The sequence below is a fragment of the Anomalospiza imberbis genome, chromosome 28 (genome assembly GCF_031753505.1).
Source record: "Anomalospiza imberbis isolate Cuckoo-Finch-1a 21T00152 chromosome 28, ASM3175350v1, whole genome shotgun sequence".
NCBI lineage: Eukaryota > Metazoa > Chordata > Aves > Passeriformes > Viduidae > Anomalospiza > Anomalospiza imberbis.
Genome location: NC_089708.1, coordinates 4,995,392 through 5,016,235, shown reverse-complemented (window position 1 = coordinate 5,016,235; position 20,844 = coordinate 4,995,392). Strand labels below are relative to the sequence as shown.

General features: G+C 51.1%; 1 protein-coding gene and 1 long non-coding RNA gene across 6 annotated transcripts in view; one reads left to right on the top strand and one right to left on the bottom strand.

Annotated features, from left to right (window-relative positions):
* Nucleotides 1–1,255: 1,255 nt before the first annotated feature.
* LOC137463414 (uncharacterized) lies at nt 1,256–3,041 on the bottom strand. The gene is made up of 2 exons (XR_010993911.1): nt 2,653–3,041; nt 1,256–1,371 (listed from the first exon to the last, which is right to left on the bottom strand). It is a non-coding gene; the product is annotated as an uncharacterized lncRNA (long non-coding RNA).
* A 47-nt stretch (nt 3,042–3,088) lies between these two features.
* The window catches only part of AAK1 (AP2 associated kinase 1), a 56,478-nt gene continuing 38,722 nt past the window's right edge, over nt 3,089–20,844 (top strand). For 3 of the 5 annotated variants that reach the window (XM_068174424.1, XM_068174423.1, XM_068174428.1), the window contains exons 1-2: nt 3,089–3,397; nt 3,477–3,783. In XM_068174424.1, coding sequence (XP_068030525.1) covers nt 3,621–3,783 — 163 coding nt within the window. In that variant the 5' untranslated portion in view covers nt 3,089–3,397; nt 3,477–3,620. The remainder of the gene's footprint in view (nt 3,398–3,476; nt 3,784–20,844) is intronic. The other 2 variants (XM_068174427.1, XM_068174425.1) reach the window with 2 other exon arrangements.

Below are 20,844 nucleotides of genomic sequence, written 5' to 3'. Positions count from 1 at the left end.
GGCAGCCACAGCTTCTCTGGGCAAGCTGTGCCAGGGCCTCATCCCCCTCACGGGGAACAACTCCTTTCTTATATCTAATCTGAGTATCTCCTCTCTTACTTTGCAACAGTTACCCCTATCACTGCGTAAAACAGGCTCTCCCAACATCCTTATCGAGATAAACATTACCGTGTGTTTAAGACTTCATTATTCTGCGGTGAATTCAGGAAAACGCGACCGTGGCTGTGGATCCCCTGGCCAGTCAAGTGGCAGCGAGCACAGGAAGCCGGGCCAGCTCTGTTCTCCGTCGCTGCCGCTCCCCGAGCTCTCCAGAAGGGGCCAGTGTGCCCTCGCCTGTCGGGGCCGCAGGAAACCTGCCCAGGCCTGTGTTTTTATTTAGAAAATGCTGAGCTGTCCGGAAAGTTTGATGAAGAGGGATGCAGCTGTATTAATGTGCTTCTTCCTGGGGATTTGAATGCATGTTCTGAGCAGTGCAGGAGGACCAGGGATCAGGGAGACAATGCGCAGGGAAGCAGCTCTGCTGACCACACTCGGATATTTGAAAGCTCGCGTCATGGGATTTCAGCAGCTTAAAATTTGTTTTTCAGGACTGAGTGCATTAGTCAGAGGTTCCTGTCTGCAGCAGGACAAGCCTGGGAGCGCTCTGGAGTCGCTCTGGCGCGGGAGAAGCACCAGGCCCTGTCTGTGCCGTGGCCACGGATCAGCGTTTCCACTTGGAGCTTTCGGGCTCAGCTCCCTCTGAGCCCCGTGAAGGTCACTGGGATTGCAGCAGCGCAGCCGAGCCTTGTGCCTGCCGGAACGAAGAGCATCCTCAGCGCCTGCGGCCGGGGATGGCTCCTGCTGGGCTTCTGCTCCCCACGATGGTCACGGGTGGGGATTGTGTGCCCACCCATTGTGGGCTGCACAGCAGAGCCCCCAGCCGCGCGTGGCTCTGACGCTCCCTGCATTGCACTGCAGGTACGCGTAAAAAAAGCCCTCTCGCAGCCAGGGAGGAGGCTCGGCAGTGCATCTGCAGCTCTCTGCATGCAGTGGCTTTTATCTTCTTTAGTTGGAAATGAGTCATTTCCCTGTACTGTACAGAGATGCCCAATTTCCTTGGAAATTGTCCAGTTCTGCAGAGTCCCCAGAAATCCCCAGTGATGGGACCCAGTTTTTGCACTGGGTGTTTTATCTGTCTTGAGAGATGCCTGGGGATTTTCACAGGTCAGAGAAATTAAAAAAATAATTTAAAATAATGGATCAAAGCAACCGAGACTTTACTCAGTTCATATTTATTCCGAAGGGCACGTGAACCACCTGTACTGAGCACTGGCAGTTAATTCATCACAGAGCCCCAAAGCACAGCCAAGCTTGTTTCATGCAGATTTAAGCCTGCAAATGAAAAAGGACTGTTTTCACATGTGTGTTGGCTGCCTGGCCGAAATGGCTGCAGCTCCAGCTGTGTGGACTTGGGGTGTACTTGGAAAGGAGGTGCAGTCAGGAGCCACCCTATAAATTATGGGTGACAGAAGGTGGTCAAAGGAGGACTTTGGGGTCTGCAGGGTGGGCTTGTGAGCCCATACCTTTAAGACCTGCTGAGGACAAGGGTGGTGGAAGAGGTGTAGCATTATCCACAGTGAAGAGGCACAGCAGCTAAACAACTGTAGAGATGTGCTGTCAGATCCCTGTATCTGTGTATTGCTAAATGTTACCACCAGCAATTTTACCTGCCTGTTCTGAGAGCCACACGCATCTTAAAAGTCTTCAAACGCTGTGAGGAAAAACCCAATTAGAGCCATTTACAACAGGCTGATCCAATCTCACAGGCATTGCTGGAAGCCCGTGACCAAAGCGAGACCAAGGGCTGTGTGGAGGGTAAACATTTTTGTCATCCCAAAGCAACCGGGCCTGGCCTGTCCACTGGGGACAGGGGCTGGCAGCAGGATGGCTGTAGTTATTACCATAGTACAGGAAATAATAGTCATTGGGAAAATGAGACCATGCTTTGGTTTCCTCTTCCATCCCAGTCAGAGGGGAGGAAGGAGTGTGGTGCTGTCATGGAGGTATTCATTTGGCAGCCACGTGCTGCTTGGGTTTTGTATTCTGGAGCTTCGTTCTGGAAAAAAGAATTTTTGCCATTTTAACATTTCCCCCTGCTGTCTGAAATCCCGGCTCTGGCCTTCAACAGTGCGTGAGGAGGGGAGTTGGCTGCTCTGGATGCCAAAGGCTGGGAAAATCTCCTGACTTCTGAGGAAAAAATGCCGAGAAGAACCCAAAGTGCATTTAAAGTTATTTTCCCAAGATCTGAGCTAAACTAAACCTTTCCAAAGCCTGACCCAAATGGCTTTGGGCTCTGGAGGAGCTGCAGCACTCCTGATGAGCATCTTGCCAGTACTCGGGCAGGAAGGAGGAGGAATTTAACAGCAAATCCAAGGCACAGGTATTACAAAACCAGCTACCAGGTGTAAAACACTAAAGGCATTTTGAGGGCTTGGGATATCTCTGCTTGCAGGATTTTTTCTTAGGCTCTCAAAGCAGGCGCTAGCAGGGCCTGTGCGAAGATAAGCCTCGTGCTCCAGGCCGATCCCAAGATGTCACAGCGGTGGCCTTTTATTATTATATCACAAAACCACCCAGTTTAGCGCATTATTTCAAAGATAAACGTAAAAATACCCGTCACCATGCAAAGCCCTAATGTGGGCCGTGGCTCCTCCCGGACAGGATTTCTGCACTCATCCCTCGCGGCGAGGAGGACGCAGAGCCCCCGGGCCCCGTCCGCCGTCCCTGGGCCGGCCTCCGCTCCCGGCCGGCCCGAGGGGCGACCCCGGCCCGAGGGGCGACCCCGGCCCGAGCGCTCCGCCACAGCCGCCTCACGGCCCCTGCCGGCCGGGCCCGCGCGGCATGCCGGGACTTGTAGTGCCCGCCGCCCCGGGGCACCCCCTCCGCCGGCCACGGGGAACTACCGCCCCCAGCGTGCCGCGCGCGGCGCCGCCACCCCGCCGAGCCCCCGCTCCCCCTCCCGCCGCACCGTGGGGCGGGGGGCGCTCCGAGGGCGGCGGGACGGGACGGGACGCTGTGGGACGCGACATCCCGGGGCAGGGGGAGCGGAGCGGAACGGGACGGCCCGGGGCGGCGGGGCCGGGCCCCGCAGCTGGCGGAGGCGCGGGGGCGGTGCTCCCGACGGCAGCCGGGACTTCCTGTGACGGCCCGTTTCCTGGTCGGATGGGGCCGGCGGGGGGCGGCGGCGGCGGGCTCGGTCCCTGTGCCTGTCCCTGACGGGCTCGGTGGTCGCCGGTGACGCCGCCAGGCAGCGATGCGGGCCCCGGGCCCTGCCGGCAGCCGGCCCCCGCCGTGACCCGGTGGGGCTGCGCACGCCGGCCCCGCGGGGCGCATGGAGGCACCCGCCGCCCTCTGCGAGGTACCGGGCAGGGTCCCTGCGGGTCGGGGCTCGCGGAGGGGGTAGCGCCGCGAGCCCGTTGTCCCCGGTGCTTTTGCAGGTGTGAGTCCCCGGGGGACAGCGCGGCTCGGCCCCGCCAGGCGAGCGGCCCCGGGCCCCCTTCAGCGGCCGCGGCAGGAGCCGGGAGGGGTCGGGACTGACACCGGCATCGCCCCCGTCGCCGGCAGCTGCCGCCTCCTGAGACATGAAGAAGTTCTTCGACTCGCGCCGGGAGCAGGGCGGCTCCGGGCCCGGGTCGGGCACCAGCGGCGGCGGCGGCGGCAGCAGCGGCCCGGGCAGCGGCTACATCGGCCGGGTCTTCAGCATCGGCCGGCACCAGGTCACCGTGGACGAGGTGCTGGCGGAAGGTAAGGTCCCGGTGCCTTTCTGAGCGCTCGACGGATGCTGCTTTTCCCTCCCCAAGCTGAAAGGGAGGCCTCGAGCTGTCCCGGGCACCCAGCCTCCCCCTTGACCCCCAGATTCCCGAATATTTCATTGTCCTTGGCAGAATTGCAGTCCAGTGGGGTCTGTAAGGTGACGCGTCTGGTCTTCCCATCGGTAAATCCAGTGTGGGTTTGCTGCATTTGGCTTTTTTTTTTTTTAATGCTTTAGAAATTGGAGGATTTTCAGAAGTTGTTTCCCACTTCTTCTAAGGTGGGAGTAAAAAGAAACAAAAGAAAGACCCAAACCAAAATTGTCAAGTATTTTGGTGCAGAACAAGATGCTGTAAATAAAGAAAGCAATGTCCTTCACTCTTAAACTTTCTTCATCTGTTACCTCCTTTCCTAGCTCAAGCTGAGAGGATTAAAACACTGGAGTAAATTCCTTGTAGCTATGTTATGCACATAGGTAGGCTGAGCAGGACTGGCTGTGACCTGGGATGAGGGATTTCTCTGTGTGTGGCGTGTCTTCAAGGGGAAGTGGTGATCCCAATTGCCTTTTTTCTTTTTTCCCCAAATAAAACAGTTAGAGACCTAAAAATGAATCCTAGGGGTTACAGAACTCATGACGTGTGCAGGCCTTGCAGTGCAGCAAGCTGCTGGTGGCATTTGTTTAATTCTAACCAGCCCTGCTGCTTGAACTATCATTTTACATGTCATTTGTTGGGGCTGTAAGGAACCTCCTGAATGACTCTGCCTGGTAACCTTAGCCTCGACCTTCAGAGAGATGTTGGCCTCTTTAGACCTGCTCCTGGTCCCTCCTGCGCAGCATCCTGGGCAGGTTTAGTCCAAACAGGGTTTTGTTTTGATGGTGAAGGAGAGGAGAGCTGCTGGGAGAGAGCTGAGTGGGAGGACCTGTATTGGCTTTTACAGAAAGAGCCCTAAAATGGAAAAGGGACTCTGTGTACGCTGCCTGTGTTCAGATTTGTAAGAATTCACCACGGTGTACAAGAAAATAGGTCTGTGGCTGTTTTTTTAGACTTGGTTTCTGATGTGTTCTGCTGAGAGGAGCACTGAAACCAGGCTTTTACCTAGCAGCTATAGTGATTTTTTTTTTTTCCCCTTGAAATTTTCAATACAGGTTTGCCTGGACTGATATTTGCAAGGCCCTTTTGGCCCTGGAAGCTTAGGACCTACATGAGCTAAACTTGAGAAGCTGTCAGTCTCTTTTTAATGCAGGATGGCCTCATCCTGGTAGCATGGGAAGGCAGAGGCTTTTTTTGCTGATGAGTAATGTGCTGGCAGGTTCTGCCCCGGGAAGCGAAGCCGTGTGTCAGCGGGCTCTCCTGCTGCAGCAGAGGTGGAGGAGGGAGCACAGGTTGCCTGGGAGAGAAGAGTCTCCCTCCCCTGCCTCTCTGTCCTGGGGGGAGCTGCTGCTTTTCCCTGCAGCTCCTGGTTTCTGGGCTGGCCTGTGGGATGGAGCGGGGCCTGCAGCTCTGGGCTGCTCACACGCAGGCCATGGGGCCACACCTGTGAAGCAGGTGCTGCGTTCTGTTCCTGTGAGGCAGGGGGAGTTCTGCTGAAAGGTGCTGCCCAGGTATCTCCCTCGCAGTGAGACTCTGCTGTGGGCCGTGTGGAATCCTTGTGTGTGCACAGTGGAGCCTCCGAGGGGACACGAGCAAGGCGGTGTGTCAGTTTGCAGGCTCCCACCTTTTGTTGGGAGCAGTGACAATGCCATTTCCTCTGTAGGGACGTTGGGCCAGCTGGGGAGCAGCGTGGGTCAGGAGTGCTGCAGCTCTGCATGCCCGTGGCTGAGTGTGCTGGTAAACAGCCTTTGCTCCCTGACTCAGCTGGAGACCTGGGGAGCTCGTGGGCAGGCGGGTCCCCGCGCCCCTGACGTCTGAAACCTCGGCTGGAAAGCCTCTCTGTATCTGCAGCGGTGCTTCAGCGGTGCTGAAGAGGCAACTCCTGGCTATTTCTGCCAAAAGGAAAAGTCCCCTGGGAAGCACTTTGTAGGAGGAGTGTCCTGTCTGGGAAGGAAGGATCTCTCATCCCCGTTGCTTTGGAGGGAGTGGGGAGGCCTGTGTTTAGGTGCAGCCTGTGAAACATGGGGGAAAAAAAGAGACGTAAAAGTGGCTTAAAAGAGAGAACCAATGCCGTGATGTATGGTGCAGAGGAGACTTGAGTTGAACCAGAAGTTTTGGAATTGAAGTGTTGGGATTTGCCTCTGTCTGTCAGAGCTGTGCCTGGTCACCCTGAATTCTGCTGAGCAACCCTGCTGATGAGGAGTGTGCCCTGGCTGCAGCACTGCCTGTGCCAGGTGGCAAATGGCTCCACATGCCTCTGGGCTCTTGTGTGGATCCCCCAAAACACCTGCTGTGGTTAGGTGCAGCCCCCACCCCTGAAAAAGAGTTCTGTCTGGATGCTTGCCTGCCTGGGCAGGGAGGAACTTCCTTTCCTTTTGGAAGGAAGTAGATGGGAATAATGTAGAAGGAATTTGAGGGGTTGGTTGTGGTGTCAGGATATGGTGAATCAGTGGGTTTTTTACAAACAGGGTGTTGCAATAGGTGGTTCCTAGTTGGGTCTTTGTAGCTCTCCTGCTCTAATCCATATAATAGCACAAATAAGCTCTTGAAAAATTCTCCTCAGAGTTTGCACAAGGATTATCTGTGGTGGGAGGGCAGTGCTGCTGGCCCTGGGGGTCTGCCGGGCCAGGTTTAAAGTCACACAGTGCCCCAGTAGGGGCTGAGGGGTGTTGTGACTGGTTTTGGGGTGAGTGGTGTTTCACAGAGCTGAAGGGAATGCCCAGGAGCTCTTGCAGTGTGGAGCTGAGTCAGGCTGCTGTCTTGCTGTTTTCTTTCTGAAAATAAACCGAAACAGCGTTGTACCAAATCAGATCCTGCTCTTTGTTTCTGCCTGTGTGGAGGGGCAAAACCAAAACAGCAAAACCCCACCCCAGAGCCCCATGCTGGAGCTCTAGGGAGGTTGGTGTCCCTCTGATGGGGATCAAAGCAGCAGAAACATTGAGAAGGATGTTGCCATAAATGAGGAATTTGCTAAGGAGGTTGGTTGAGGTGTGTGGCAAAGTACCACAAGGCATGGGCACTTCTCCGAGCTAAAACAGGTTGGGGATTGCCCCAGTGTCCCATTTTTGAGGGCCTCTGTGTTTTGTGTGACTCTGTACTCACAGTGTTGTGAGAGAGTGCTGAGCTGACCCGAGGTGTGTAAACATTGATGGGGCATGTGCTTGAGCAGGGTTTTGTCTTGCTCTGCTTCTTGCAAAAAGTACAGGCTGCGTTCCTGCAGGTCTGTGAAAAGTTACTTTTAAAATGAGTTGTACTTTTTTGGAAGTCTTTTCCCCTTCAAGTGTGTAAGTAAGGTTTAATAATTGTTTATTCAATTCAGGTTTAATGATTGTTGGATATCTCCCTGAAGTTTTTCAGGTACGTGCCTGTGTGCTGTAGCTCGTGTTGATTTGAAAACATTTGATGGCTGGTATTACAAACCAGTGCAAAGTCACAAAATCATCTTACATTTGCCAGCTGTATTTCTCCTCTGCTTTGAAAAGGGGGACGTTGTGGGGTTCATCCTGACTTTGCTTAGCAGACCTGCAGGCCAGGGCACATGGGGAGCAGCTGGGAGAGGCTGGGAATGCCCAACCTGGTGGGGTGGGGGTGCCCTGAGCTGCCCAGGGGTGTGGCTGGCCTGAGTGCAGAGGGTTTCTGCTGACCCCTGCCCTGCTCACCCTTGGCACCTCCTTTCCCTGCAGCACCACGACCTGAAGTCACTGCAAAGACACGTGAGCCTCTTCTGAAATAATTTCACTTTAAAGCAAACCCCATCTGAGGAACGTTTTGCAGATTTATGTGATCCTCAACTCAATTCCAGTGTGGCTGGATTCAAGACATTGCTTTGAAGTGTATTTTGTGAGTTACTGCTTTCTAGCTTCAGCCAAGGGCCAGCTGCTAATCAGCTGACCAGTGACATTTGGATTAGGAATTAAACTGTTTCTCCTCTTGGAATGGGACATGTGATATTTTTATTTTTTTTTTTTTCATTTTTTCCCTGTTTCTCGCGGGGCAGAGCATGCACTCTGCACTCTGCTCTGCCAGGTAGGATGTTTGATTCTGTGTTCTAGCAGTCTGTTTTTCTGAGAGTGGAAGCCAGGGAAACTTGTGAAGAATCCCAAGGGAGTTATTTGGTAAATGCTGAGGTATCCCAAGTGTTTTGGTGCTTTTAGCAGCACAGCTTTTGCTGGGACAGCGTGTGCTGTGTCCTGAGATGTAATCAGGGAGGAAAAGCAGGTGTTAGAGGATTTTAGTGTGTAAGAAGTTGTGTGGGCCAGAGACTGGCCTGGCCTGGCTTGTGGGCTTTCTGCAGCCTGTCACAGAGGGGGTCTGGGTTGTACCCAGAGGAGCTGGTTCCTTATGGAACAGCTGTGGCAGCAGCTAAAAGCTGGTTTAAAGGCAGTGTTGGCCCAGCACAGTCATCATCCCAGGAAGGAACCTTCCATGTGAAACCAAGAGAGTTCCTGTTTCAAGCAGTCCTGCTATGAAGTTGTCAGCTAGTATATGAAAGCTTAGTTTTGGGATTCTGGCCGGGGGTAATACATGGTTTATCTCTCCAGCTGGGGTCTTGCCGAAGTGTTCTAGTAGTTTTAAAGGAACAGGTTGCTAACCTCTGGTTGCATGTGCATAATGTTTTTATTGTGGTGTGGGCCTTCTCCCCTTTGTGCAGGAGCTTGTCAGCAGCTTGAGGAGAGCAGGTGGGAAGTTATAAATGTGCTGAAGACAAGCTGGAATCCACTCTGGATTTAGCACTTCTTGCCTTCCAAGCTCATCCACCTGCATTAATCATGGCTAATAAGGGGTCAGGACTGGCTAGGTGCTTCATACTTGTGTTGGGACTTGGAGTTGCTTCCCTTGAAGGTGACTTTTTTTCAGAGTAAATGTTCTGGGCAGGATGAGGCTGTGCCCATTGGGAAGGCAGCGTGCCAGCTGCAGGGCTGGTGCTGCTTCTCTGGACAGTCACAACCAATTTGCCTTCTCTTGTGCTAAGTGTTTACTTGTGTTCTACATGTGGAAGGGGACAGGAAGTCTCTGAGGAGAACATGCCATAAGCAAAATTGGTTTATGGAGGAGTTAACTTCTGATGACAAGGGCAAATGAGTAAGTTTCCCAGGAAGGGGTGCTGGCTTCCTTGGATGGGGGAAGCACAGGATGTCCTTGTGGTGGTATCATGCTGGAAACAAACCTCCTTGGATCAGATACTGGCTGCTGTACTTCTTGAGAGTAGGAACAATGCTGACAGTGATTTACAAGCACAAGGAAAAGATTTGGAAAGGCTTAAGTGAGGCACTGCAAGGTAATTCTCATTTGTGGCTTTTTGTCATTATGGAAACTTTCTTCTTTTGTAGGAGGTCCAGGAATTGCCACTAAATGAAATGAAGGTTATTGTTAGCTGCCCTCAGTGTGATGCAGCAGAGTGAAACAGAGGGGAGCTGCTGCAGCTCCTCTAATGTGAGGAGCTCTCACTACCCAGAGTATCTGAGCCCTGGCACAGCCTGTGAATGTGTCCTTCCACCCCTTTTAGGGCTGCTGGGAACTCAGACAGGGAGGTGAAGCAATGCAGAGCATGTGTGGCCAAGTCAGGAACTGATCTCTGGCCTTCCAGATTGGGTGCTTTAATTGCAGTCTGTGTTTCCTCTCAAGTGCTGCCTCGCTGTGATTTCAGCGAGCGAGCTCTCAGCACACGTGTGATTTGGGTGTAAATTCACGCTTGCTCTGTGGCAGAACCCCTGCTGACACCAGGACCCTGGGCCATGTGTTGCAGGATTGGATTGAAGACATTTTTGGAGCAAGATGCTCATAGCATCTGGTTTGCTTCATGATTTTGCAGAAAGAAATTACGTACCAGTGACGGGTGATCTCATAGATTAAAAATAAAAAAAGCCATCAGCAGCTGAGTTCCCTGAGCAGGGATTTGCGTGTGCATCCCCTCACAGCTGAGCTGGAAGCTGGCTGGTGCTGTGATGAGGGCAGGTAGAGCTGATCTTCATTCACTGTTAGTCACACACCGGTTTCTCTTCCCATGGGCCTGTGGTAGGGGGCCCCAAAATGCGCCTGTGTGCACTTACAAAGCAATCTGACAAGCTGTTCTCCAGGGTGTGAGAGCAAAATGCAAGATCTTCTGAGGCTCTCTAATTGCACAGCTGTTGTTCAGATATCATCTTAGCTTGTCCCTCCTTCTGTAAGCAAAATGATGCGTGCAGGGCTGATGTGTGCTTTTGCTGCACAAATGGCAGCAGCGAAATAAACTCAAGCTTGTCTCAGAGGTGTGCGGAATGCTCCATGAGGACACGATGTGCCTGGTTCCTGTGGCTGTCACTGAGCATCAGTGTCTCTTCAAGGCACCAGAGCAAGCAGGAGGAGCCCTTGGTTTGGTGTGTTATACATGTTTTTGTGACTTCACTATCCCAGGTTGTATAGGGGTGCTATTCAGATGTTTATGAGAGTGATGCAAAACGTGGACTTCCAAAGTGGTTTGAAATTCTTAAAAGGAACACAAGAAATCAGTGCTGATGTGAGAAGCACAGAAATGGAGACCTTCTGCCCCATGTGCCTTCTCTGCATGACCTACCTGCTAATTCAGTGTTACTTCAGTTACCTGTTGTGACCCTCTGAAGGATTAATGGCTTGTGCCTTGGGAAGTGCTTCAGCCATAAAGACCTCTCTGCACTGAGCTGCTGCCTGGGAGGAGGGAGCTGGATCGATGGGAAGTCCTCCCTTATGGCCGCAGTGTGGCCACATGAAGGTTATCTGTGGCTGCTGCTGGCCCAGGGCTCTGCTCTAATGCCTCTCTTCACGACCTTTGGCAAGAAGTGTGTAACACCAGGGGTATGCAGATGGCTGGTGGCATGAGCAGTACCCTGAGATTGTTAGAGAAAACACTCTGGAAGGATCTGTGACAGCACCTGTGCGTGTGCAGGGACTCCAGTGCTGCCACACTTGCCTTTTCAGCCAGCTGATGAGGTCCTGCTGGTTCTTACGTTTATGGCTTTTATTGGTTGTGTTTGTAAGGAAATAAAGAAATGCATCACAGAGCCAGCCCTGATGTGTGGGGTGCAGGGGCTGGAGGAGGGACAGTGGGAGAGAGGGCAGTACAGGCAGGTCACACTGTCCTGTCATCCTTGGGCACATATTTCTGGGAAGAACCAATCTGCTGAATGTCAGAGCCTTTCTTTCAGCCTTTACCTGTTGCTTCTGAGTCAGCAGATGCACTTGGGTATGTGAACCCGAGTTTGCCCTTCTGTTTCTGTGCTGCATTTCCAGCTGCAGTTTGAGCTGCTGAGCCGTTGTGCAGAACACAAAGGCTCTGTGTGTGAGGTGTCACACAACCTGTGGTTCTGTGCCCGTCCCCTCTCTGCAGAGCAGACAAACAGGTGGTGGCAGGGAGGCTTATCAAATGATTTCACAAATGAGAAGCTGAAGCCCTTGAAGATGAAGCCGTTTGATAAGGGCTGTGTAGGAGAGCAGGGACAGTCTTGTATTAAATGCAAATATAACTCCTTGCCCGGTGTTTTAATCACAGGGTCATTAATATTCATGTCACCATAGTACCCAGGAACTTTTATCATGGACCAGGGCCCCTGTCACATAATGCAAATACAGAACAAAGCTTGTCCCTGCTCCTTGGAGATTCCTGGCCCTTCCCTTGGTACCAGAACACACGGTGCTGCTGCCTTAGGAGGCCTGTTCAGAGAGAGGGTGTGAGGTGCAAGCAGCTGTGATGGTACAGCTCATCGTGGTGTGAGAGTTGACACACAGGATCTTCTGGAGCTCTGGCATTATTCAGAGACCACAGAAACACACAAACTCAGCCTTGCTCACCCAGCTTTCAGCAGCACATGTGACAGGATTAAACGTATTTGACTTCTTTAAAAATTAAAATGATGCTGTTTGTGAAGGGGGGATGGGTGGTTGTTTCCTACCCTTTGGTTTTGTTTTAAACTTAACATAAGAAGGCCTTACACTGTACCTTTGAAAGTTTTTCTGCAGCTGATGCATTTAGTGATATATTTATTATTTAAGTTGGGATATAAATAAGTGAAGCAATTATTTAAGTTCATTTGAACTGATGAATTCAACCCCCAATGGTTACAGGCTTGGTCACAAGACTGCAGGTTCTGGACCCCTGCAACTTTTCCTGTTCCTAGACATCTGACAAATGAACAGACATTGAGTTCATACCTCTCCCTCTTCACCTGTGCGTGTGTGGAAAACTCAAAGCCCTGTTTCATGTCGAGCTGATATTTTTTCCCATTCAGTGCTGAATGATGAATACTTTGTGCTCCTGGCTGTACCTCGGGGTTTAAATTCCCCAAGACCTGCCTGGTGGGACAGTGGATACCTCTCTCCACGCTTGGCACGTACTCGGGAGCTGAAAAGTTCATTGCTGTCTTCAGGGGTGGATTAGCACATGCCCTCCAGAGGAATGGGACGTGTCCTTAGTTGTGTTTTCCTGTTACTCAGGGAGGTGGCACTTCGGTGGCCCAGGGGTGCCTGTGACCTGTAGTGACACAGGTAGCCGTAACCTGTAGTTATCTGGCATTCCTGGAAAGGTGAACTCTGGATTCCTGGGTCTAAGGAGAGGAAGCTGGTTGGAGAGAAGCCTCCGTGCACTGCTGTGGAGCTCTGGCAGGGTCCTGTTGGCTGTGAGCTCGGGCTTTTCCCGGGATGTGTGGAGTTGTGCCTGTGCTCAGGAGCGTGTCTGGCTGCTGCCCTGGGAATCGGAATTCCCAAATGCTGCAATCAAAATTCCTAAATGCCTGTCTGTTGCCCTGAGCTGTCCTAGGACCCCTGCACACGTGCTTCCCAAATGGAGAGTGCTGTTACCATGGCACTTCTCCACGGCCTGCTCTGCCCGGCCCTTGCAAGCCAGCCCAGTTAGCCCAGCCCTGGCCTTCATCCTGCTTTCTCGCTCCTCTACACCTCCAGCTACAACCTGCTCTCTGCTCGACTGGTTTTGCTGTTTTCTCTCCTCTCCTGCCGACGTGATTCACGGCTTCCTTGCCTTTCCAGGGAAGCTCTCCAGCTGCCTGCAGCTGCTGCAGCTTCTTGCTGGCTTTGCAGTTCCAGCCGTGTTCGCTCAGACCCGTCATGCTCCGCAGCATGTTGATGCCAGTGCTAATTTCACTTGGAGATGAACGAGGGCTCAGATGCTATTAGCGGCTGCTGGGAATAATAGCAGCCGAAATGTGCTTTTTAAAGGGCTGACTGATAACTAAACAAATTATTCTTTAAAATTTTTTTTTAAGCCGTGAGTTATTCATGACCCATTAATTTTTATTTTTTTTCGGGTTTACAGTGGAAGTCCAAGGACTAAAATGGTTACAATAGAGAGGGACTGAGTCTGCCTTGCCAAGTAATCTATTTGGAGGCAGCGTGTCTTGCTGCAGAGTAATAAAACACTGTTCTGTCAGCTTTGGTTTTGCAAGTCTGCCTGTCGGGGAATCAGTGGAGTGGATGCACAGGGCTGTGCAGCGGAGCACATGCCCAGCAAATCTCCCCACGTGAACACCTAAACGTGCTTCCTGCCGTGGCAGCCAGCACGGTGCCATCGCCTCCAGTGAGCTGCTGTTTGTTATGAAATTGCTGTCACAAATACTGCAAATACTGGGAGACTTTAATACCCCTGAGCTGGGGTGTCCGGGCTGCTCTCGGAGGGCCAGGCTACTGCTGCCCTTGGACTGGAGCTTCTGACAAGAGTGTGGGTTTAATGCACAGCCTGGATCTTGCCCAGTGATTATTTTAGGCTTCCAAAATGCTGTTGCATGGCAGAGATTAATCTCCTTCCCCTCCTTTCTCTGCTGTGTTGTGATTTACAGCTTCCTGTTTCGCCCTTCTCCGTGGAGCTGGCTGGGAGTTGCAGGAGGATTGTGTGGGGAGTGAGGTGTCTCCTAGAGGTCTGTGATGAGATGGGATCCTGAAACATACAAAGAAACGAAGCTGAATGGTTTTAAATCAGCTCTATCAAAATAAATCCCCAGAGAAATGACAAGAGGCAGTTATGCTTTTCCCATGTTGTCCATGCAGTGAAAATGCCTCTAGCTGTGTAATTATTTTGTGTCTGTTTGCTGTTGTGAGCATCATAGCTGATAGACTGAATGTTCACTCCCAAAACTGCCACAATCCCTAGACAGCCAGTCTTGCTCTCCTAAAATCAGGAGAGGCAAAGGCTGTGCTGGTGTTGTGTGCTGGATGAGGTTCCTGGCTGTATTATTTTGCACAGTTCAGGCGCTGCCACACCAACATTAGCCATGGTGACGTCCTGCCTATTTAAAAGGAGAGGGTGGAGCTTGTACATCTAAATCTGTCCTGTCATGGCCTAGATATTGCAGCAGTGACATTAAGCAAGGGCCCTGTAATTATGTTGGTAATATTGGATAATCACATTAGGATTCTCAGCTGTGGTAAATCTGTGTAGGGCTGACTGTGGCCCTGCTTTCCCCTGGCTGAGAGTCTGACCCACGAACTCTGTGTAGCTTAAGCCTTTGTTTTACCTGGGGAGAAGTCCTCTGCTCAGGTGTGCTGGATGTTCTGTTAAAGTTTTCCTGGTGGTGTTTAAAGCCTAAGGCTTAAGCAGTGCTGGAGCTGGAAGAGCTGCTGCTTTCTGGAGCTGGGAGTGAGAAGGGTTTGTGATAAGCAGGGCTTTGCCCGGGCTGTTCTGCTCTCTTGGGAGCAGACCTTTGCCCTGATGATGGGTGCTGTCTGATGGACTCTGGGGATATCTTTGAAGATGGTTGTTTAGGTTTTTTCCCTTTTTCTTCCCGCCTCTCACTGAGTCCCAGCTGCATTTTGTGTGGGCAGGTGCCGGGCTTTCCGTGCCTGGAGAGCTCGCTCAGCCCGAGGGGTTTCAGCTGCCCTGGAGGCTCCTCTGCTTGCTGCTGCTTATGTACAGATGGACTTTGTGCAGGTCAAATTCTTCCCAGCTCCAGTGTGAGCTGTGTGGAGAAATTCTGGCTTGAAGTGGTAATTACTGGAAGAACAGTGCCTAACTGTGGGAGCTGTAGGGCTGACATGTATTTCCCTGCTCGGGACAGTGAAGCAGTGAATTGTTACCTGCCCTGTTCAGAGCTGCTGCTGTTGTGAATATGGACTGGGTGAGCACAGAATCCACCTCAGTTTCCCAGCACTGCTTTCCTAATGGCAGTAGGATGAAGCCTGGGAAGCCCCAGCAGAAAACAAGCTCAGCACATGCTCTGCAGGGAGGGAAGGGGAGCTGGTGATTTGCCCAGCAAAGCCTGAATATTCTTCAAGAGGTTGTCCTATGCCAGGAGGATTCTGTCCTTGGCTGGCTTGACACACAACCTGCATCTGTGTCCCTTGTGTTTCTTCAACTAAAGTATCACTAGAAGCACTCACAAAATAGCTGCATTCCCGGTATGTTCACTTCAGCTCTGAGCTCTCCTGACTTTTTACGGTTGTTAGAAACTTCTTTAGAGTATGTTCACTATTAAATTCCTGATCTTGTTGCAAAAAATACTTTCTTAGCTAATTTTCCATCTGGGGAGATGCAGGATTCAGCTGATTCTCCTGATACTGTGCATGTTTCAGGTTTCCTGTCATGAAATACTAGATGTCCTCTCTGCTTTATCTGTGTGCTATCTACTTTCCCTGCAGTTCTGGAGCTCTGATTGCCTCCTGCAGCCAATTAAAATGGGCAGAACCGGGCTGAAATTCGAGTTACTGTGACCATTGCTCCTTACACAGACAAAGCTCTTTCAGCTGGAGTTAGTGGTGTGCCCTTTCTTTTTTGCCCTCAAGAAAAAACTTAAATGTTCAGACTATTTAATTGGCGGTTGATGTTTGAAGATCTGATGTGATAAGTTTCCCAGAGCAGTTCTATCTCCACTCCAGGATGAAACCTTTTAAAGTGCCGCTTAGGGACAGTGGGATGAGCCCAGAGGAGCAGACGAAGCCACAGCTGGAAGCTCAGTGAACCACCCAGATTTTTGTTTGGTTTTAGTGTGTTTTACTCCCTGTTCAGGTGAGTATGGTGAGGTCAGGCACTGAGAGCTCCTTGAAATACTGCTCTGGGAGATGCTGGGGCAGGCCTTTAGATTGAAGCAGTCCCTTCAACTTGGCACTGTTATGCTTAGATAAGTCAAGACAAAAACCAACTAAGTGAAGCTTGTTATTTCCTTGGAGGTAGAAAATCTGGGCTGAGAGAGGCCCTGTTTAATTTAGTGTTATTATCTGCTCTTCTCAGCTGGGGAGGCTGTTGGCAGGGCATGAGGGTTTGTTTTGTTCTCCTTCAGAACTGGACTCTGGTTTATAACACACAAGTACACAAACACGTGCGCTGTTTACAGACATGTGGGTGTAGTGAGACCAGGAGATCCACATTCAGGCCCCTTGGAGCAGAGCCTGCTGCTGTTGTTTGTGTGTGTGGTGTGTCCTGAGTGTCACTTCTGTCCCCACTGCCACCTTCAGAGGGTTGTGCAGGTACCACTTTCACCTGTGGGTGTGTGTGTGAGCCTGTAGCTGAGCACACCCTGTCAGTGCTTTGTGCTTCAGCGTTGCTGACTGTTGGCACAGTTTGGCCCAGGTGCAGAAAATCCTGGGTTTTTAGCCTGGGTTATGGGGAACAAACACTGGTTTTGTCCATGTACTCCTGAGAGGTGATGCAGGGCTGTGCCTTGGGACAGACTGTGTGTTTTCTGTGCCTGCAGCTTGAGGGTGAATAATCTTCACGTATATGGCTATAAAGTGGCATGTAAATACCCTACTGTAAGCAGAGGATTATGGAATTGGGTGGGAGAGTGAGTCACAGGCACTAATTAAATCCCAAACCCCAAGTGTCATGTCTCTCCAACATGTAGTACTAAAACAACAAAATGCCAACACAAATGAGAACATTAGTACAACCACCACTGCTTTGAGTCCCTCTAGCCTTCTTGTGCTGGATCATCTGGAAAAGACTCTGGATAGCATCCACCCAGGAGGCTGTGGGGAAAAGATGGGTTATAGCTACACCGGCGTGCAGGGGAAGAACTTGGGGTTGAAATCCAGTGGAGATTTTGGTGAGACTTCCTGGTGGTGACGGGGTGACAGCACCCAGGAATAAATTGCTGCAGAGCACGTGGGGAGTGTGAGTAGAGTGCTGAAAGAACAGCTTAGAAGAGGTGCTGGGAGGGACTGTGGGCAGGGTCAGTCCTGCCAGAGAGAGGCTGGGTTGGGTGAAATCCTTTGTGGGACCTGGCAGTGCTGGGAAACCTCTAAAAGTGTTTTTCCTGTTGGAAACTTGTTCTGCCATAGCCAAGGTGTCAGGAGAGGGTGAACCTTCAGTCCCATCCTGTTGGGATGACTTGTTGCTATCTCTTAGGGGAGATGCTGTGGTTTGAGGGGTCACCTCTGGGCTGGGACCACCTGAAGGTGCAGGTTTTGCTTTCTGGAGCCAGACTGCAGAGCTCCTGTGTGAGAGGAGGTCTCAGGGAGGTGAGCTGGGTGAGCAGGGCCTGTAGCTCACCCTGCTGCTCTCAGTGGTGTGGGCAAACTGACCCAAACGTTCTCTGGTCAAGTTCTAAGTTTTTTGCCCTTTTCTGTTAATCACAGCTTTTCCCACCCCAGTAACATCCTTTTTAACAGCAAGCTTGAAGAACAGAGAAATTACTTGCAAATTGCTTGTGTTTCTGCCTGTCTCCATCCAAAGGAAGGGGGAGCAGAGATAATGTTCCAGGTTGAACTCACTAAGTCCTGGATTGTACCAGCGTTGTCTTCACTTCCTTTGGTATTTTCATCATCTTGGATATTACAGCCCTAATGCAGAGTCTGCCTCATTACTGTGCCTTCTGAATTATGCCCCAAATGACTTTCAAACCAAAATGAGGCAGTTGTATTTTTCTGTAAAGATGTTAATGCTGACACACTGTGACTTTAAAGGTGTTGCAGATGCTTCATAAAGCAGAAAAAGCAATGTGCAGTGATCCTGTTCATTCCAGCCCCTCGTTGTGTATCACAGTAGAACACTTCACAGTGCTGCCTCTGGTTTGTGGGCACATTTACTAATAACGAGGAATAATGCTGGAACAGAAAGCTTAATTTGGAGTGAAATATCCTGTCCTGGAAACAAAGAGCTCAGAAGTGGCATAAAAATGGGGAAAATGGGATTTGAAATGGTGTGTTTTCAGCAGGTATGTGCAGCAATACCCTCCTGCTGGGCAATGGAAGAGTGGAATAAAGGCAGCGGAAAGAATACATTGGTGCAGATTAATAGCCACAAAAATAGCACTGTAATCCTAATGCAAATCATGGGGAGCTATTATTGAAAAAAAGGCCCATATTAAAATACACCAGCAAATATTTACTTGTGAGGAGGGTCACGGCAGACCGTGGCAGGAGCAAGATCAGTAGGACTGCTTTCCTTGGCTCTCCTCCCCGTCACTGCTGGGTTTGTGGGGCAGCGTGCTGCTTTTTATAGGAGCTGCTGGGGAGTCTCCTCAAGACTCCTGGTGGGGTCCCAGTGGCATTTCCAGCAGTCACAGGAAGGTTTTTTTGGGGTCTCTGCAGCTCAGCAGCCCCAGCTGCTCAGAGGACAGGATCCCAGGGCACTCGAGTCTCTAGAAAAGATGCCCAGAAACATTGGTGCTTTAGGGTCAAGAAGCACATCACAGAATAGTTTGGGTTGAAAGGTGACTGTCGTACATACACACCTTGGGAAAAAACTCTTTTCTTGTTTTGAATGACTGTATGTTGCTCCAGTTAGAGGAGCCAGAGGTGCAGGATGGCTTCCTCAGGACAACAGCAGAGAGAAAATGGTTCTGGTGTTGCCAGGTGAGGATGTCCAGTGATGGGCCATGTGCAGTGTCTGTGTGACAGCTGTTTGTGGCTGTGACTGGGGGAAAACCTCATTACTTACTGTGTTTTAGAAAAGCTTTGGGAATGGTGAGCTGGAAACACCCCATGCAAAGGAGTCACTGTGGTTTTCCTGTAGCTGGATCACAGCATCCTGACTGTGGGGGAGAAAAAACAAAACCTGAGTGAGCCTGCCCTTGTACTTAGGAAGGTAAGTGCTAAGGAAGTTCTTCTGGCTGGTGAGATAAGGCAAAATATGACATAATTCTCGATGGATAAGGATCAGGGAGTATTGGAATTGTGCAAATGGAGTGGCTTTGTGCCTGGTTCAGCAGAGCACTTAATTTTAAGTGCCTGCTGGTACAGTTGGAGCTTAAAATGCCTCCTCGCTGGCTGTCCCTGGAGGCTGAACGTTCCCGGGGCAGTTTTAGGGACATCTGAGCAGCACTTGGCTTCCCCTCAGCTGCAGTGCTGAAGCACAGTGGGCTGTCTGCATGCAGAGCATCGAGGGGGATCAGCTGGTGCAAATTCCGTGCAGCAGCAGTGCTGTGCTCGGTTGGCATTGCTGGCTGCAGGAGGATTGCTGCAATCCAGCATGAATCCCTTGAGCTCAGCACAGCTATCTCCTTACCTCGGAGGAGCTGGGGGGGATCACGGGCAGCTGCTCTTACCTAGTTTAGAAGTACTTGCCTGGCTGTGAGGAGTTGTGCGTCCTGCTGAAATTACAGAAGGGCTGAAAACATAACTACCAGAGCTGGCAGCTGGCCAGTGCCCTGACACAAACCTGCATGGAAAATTGCTTTGGCATCTCTATTGACTGGAGATAATTGGAACTTCCCAGTATTTTTTCAGCTTATCCTAAAACCTTTTAGCAAGAACAACAGTCAGGCAGCAGTGTGCAGCATGATAACCATGTTTCCATGCAGTTCAGGCAGGCCTAAAGTGCCAAAGAGACACAAAAAAAGTTTCCCCAAAGAAACTCCTGTAGCTGGTGGTGGCTCTGAGCTGACGGTGATCCCAGTGCTGGCTGCTCAGCAATATTAATATGTCTGAGGGGTGAACACAGAATGGGAAGGGTACTTCAGCTTTTGCTGGCTGATGTGGGAAGAGAGTTCAATTTCCTTTGGAACCTTAAATCAGAGGCTCGTGTGCAGGGGAGAACTGTCCTCTGAGGTGACTCTCAGGCTTAGCTCTTGCTCTCGTCCCTCCTGGCGCTTGCAAGTCTCCGGATTTATTTATTCTGTTGCAGCTGAAGCCTGCACTGGTCTCGTGCCTTTGCTTTCCACACGTGTACTGGAAAAGAGGCTTTACCAGCAGAGATATGGGGATGTTCCTGGTGCCTGGAATGCTTTGCCTCTAAGCTGTGCCTGTGTGTGACCCACCCTCCCTGGGCACGTGTAGCACAGGCTCCTGAGCTGACCTTGGCTGCTGGGAGCTGCTCAGATCCCGGGATGACCATCTTTATGTTGGAGCTGGCAGTGCCAAGGCTGTTGTCTTGCTGTTCTCTGTAAGTGGTCCTGTAATGTGCATCTGGCAGGGCTTCATCATAATTGCTTGTACATTTGTCTTTGATCTGTTTCCTTTCAACTTTACCCAGAGTTAGCCAAGTTGGGGGTTGGACGGGAGGGAGAAATTGGTTGTGGTCTGGAGCTCTGGAAGCTGAGAGCCCTTGAGGCTGAGGAGGTGGTGGTGGTGGTGTGGATGTGCAGTGGGCAAGGAGGAAGGGTTAAGATAAGGTAAGCGTGTGGTTTCAGCATGATGCTGACCATTTTGGGCATTTGGGAGTCTTTCCCCTGAGCTCTCGGGATGCTTTATCTGTGTTCTCCCTTGCACAGACTGTAGCTTTCTGTGCCAGCTGGCTTGTGCACGATGTGCATGTTCTAACAAGGGTGCTCTGGAGGTGACTTTGTTAATTAATTAGCCCAGGATCCTGGTAGAGGGAAGGGACCTGTGAATGAGGCATTAAGCAGTTGGTCTGAAGAGGCTCCAGTCCCACTCAGCTGAAGCAAAAGTTGGGAGCAGGAGGAGGTTCTTGAGGTTAGCGAAGCTGCTTTTTTTAAAAAAAAAAAAGTTTAATTGATCATTTTTTGCTGCTCAGCTCGTGTTTCTTTCTGCTGAGCACAGCACTGTAAACAGAGATCCCATATCCTGCTGGCCTGGCCAGAGCTGGGAAAGGGATCTGAGCCCCTGGGGT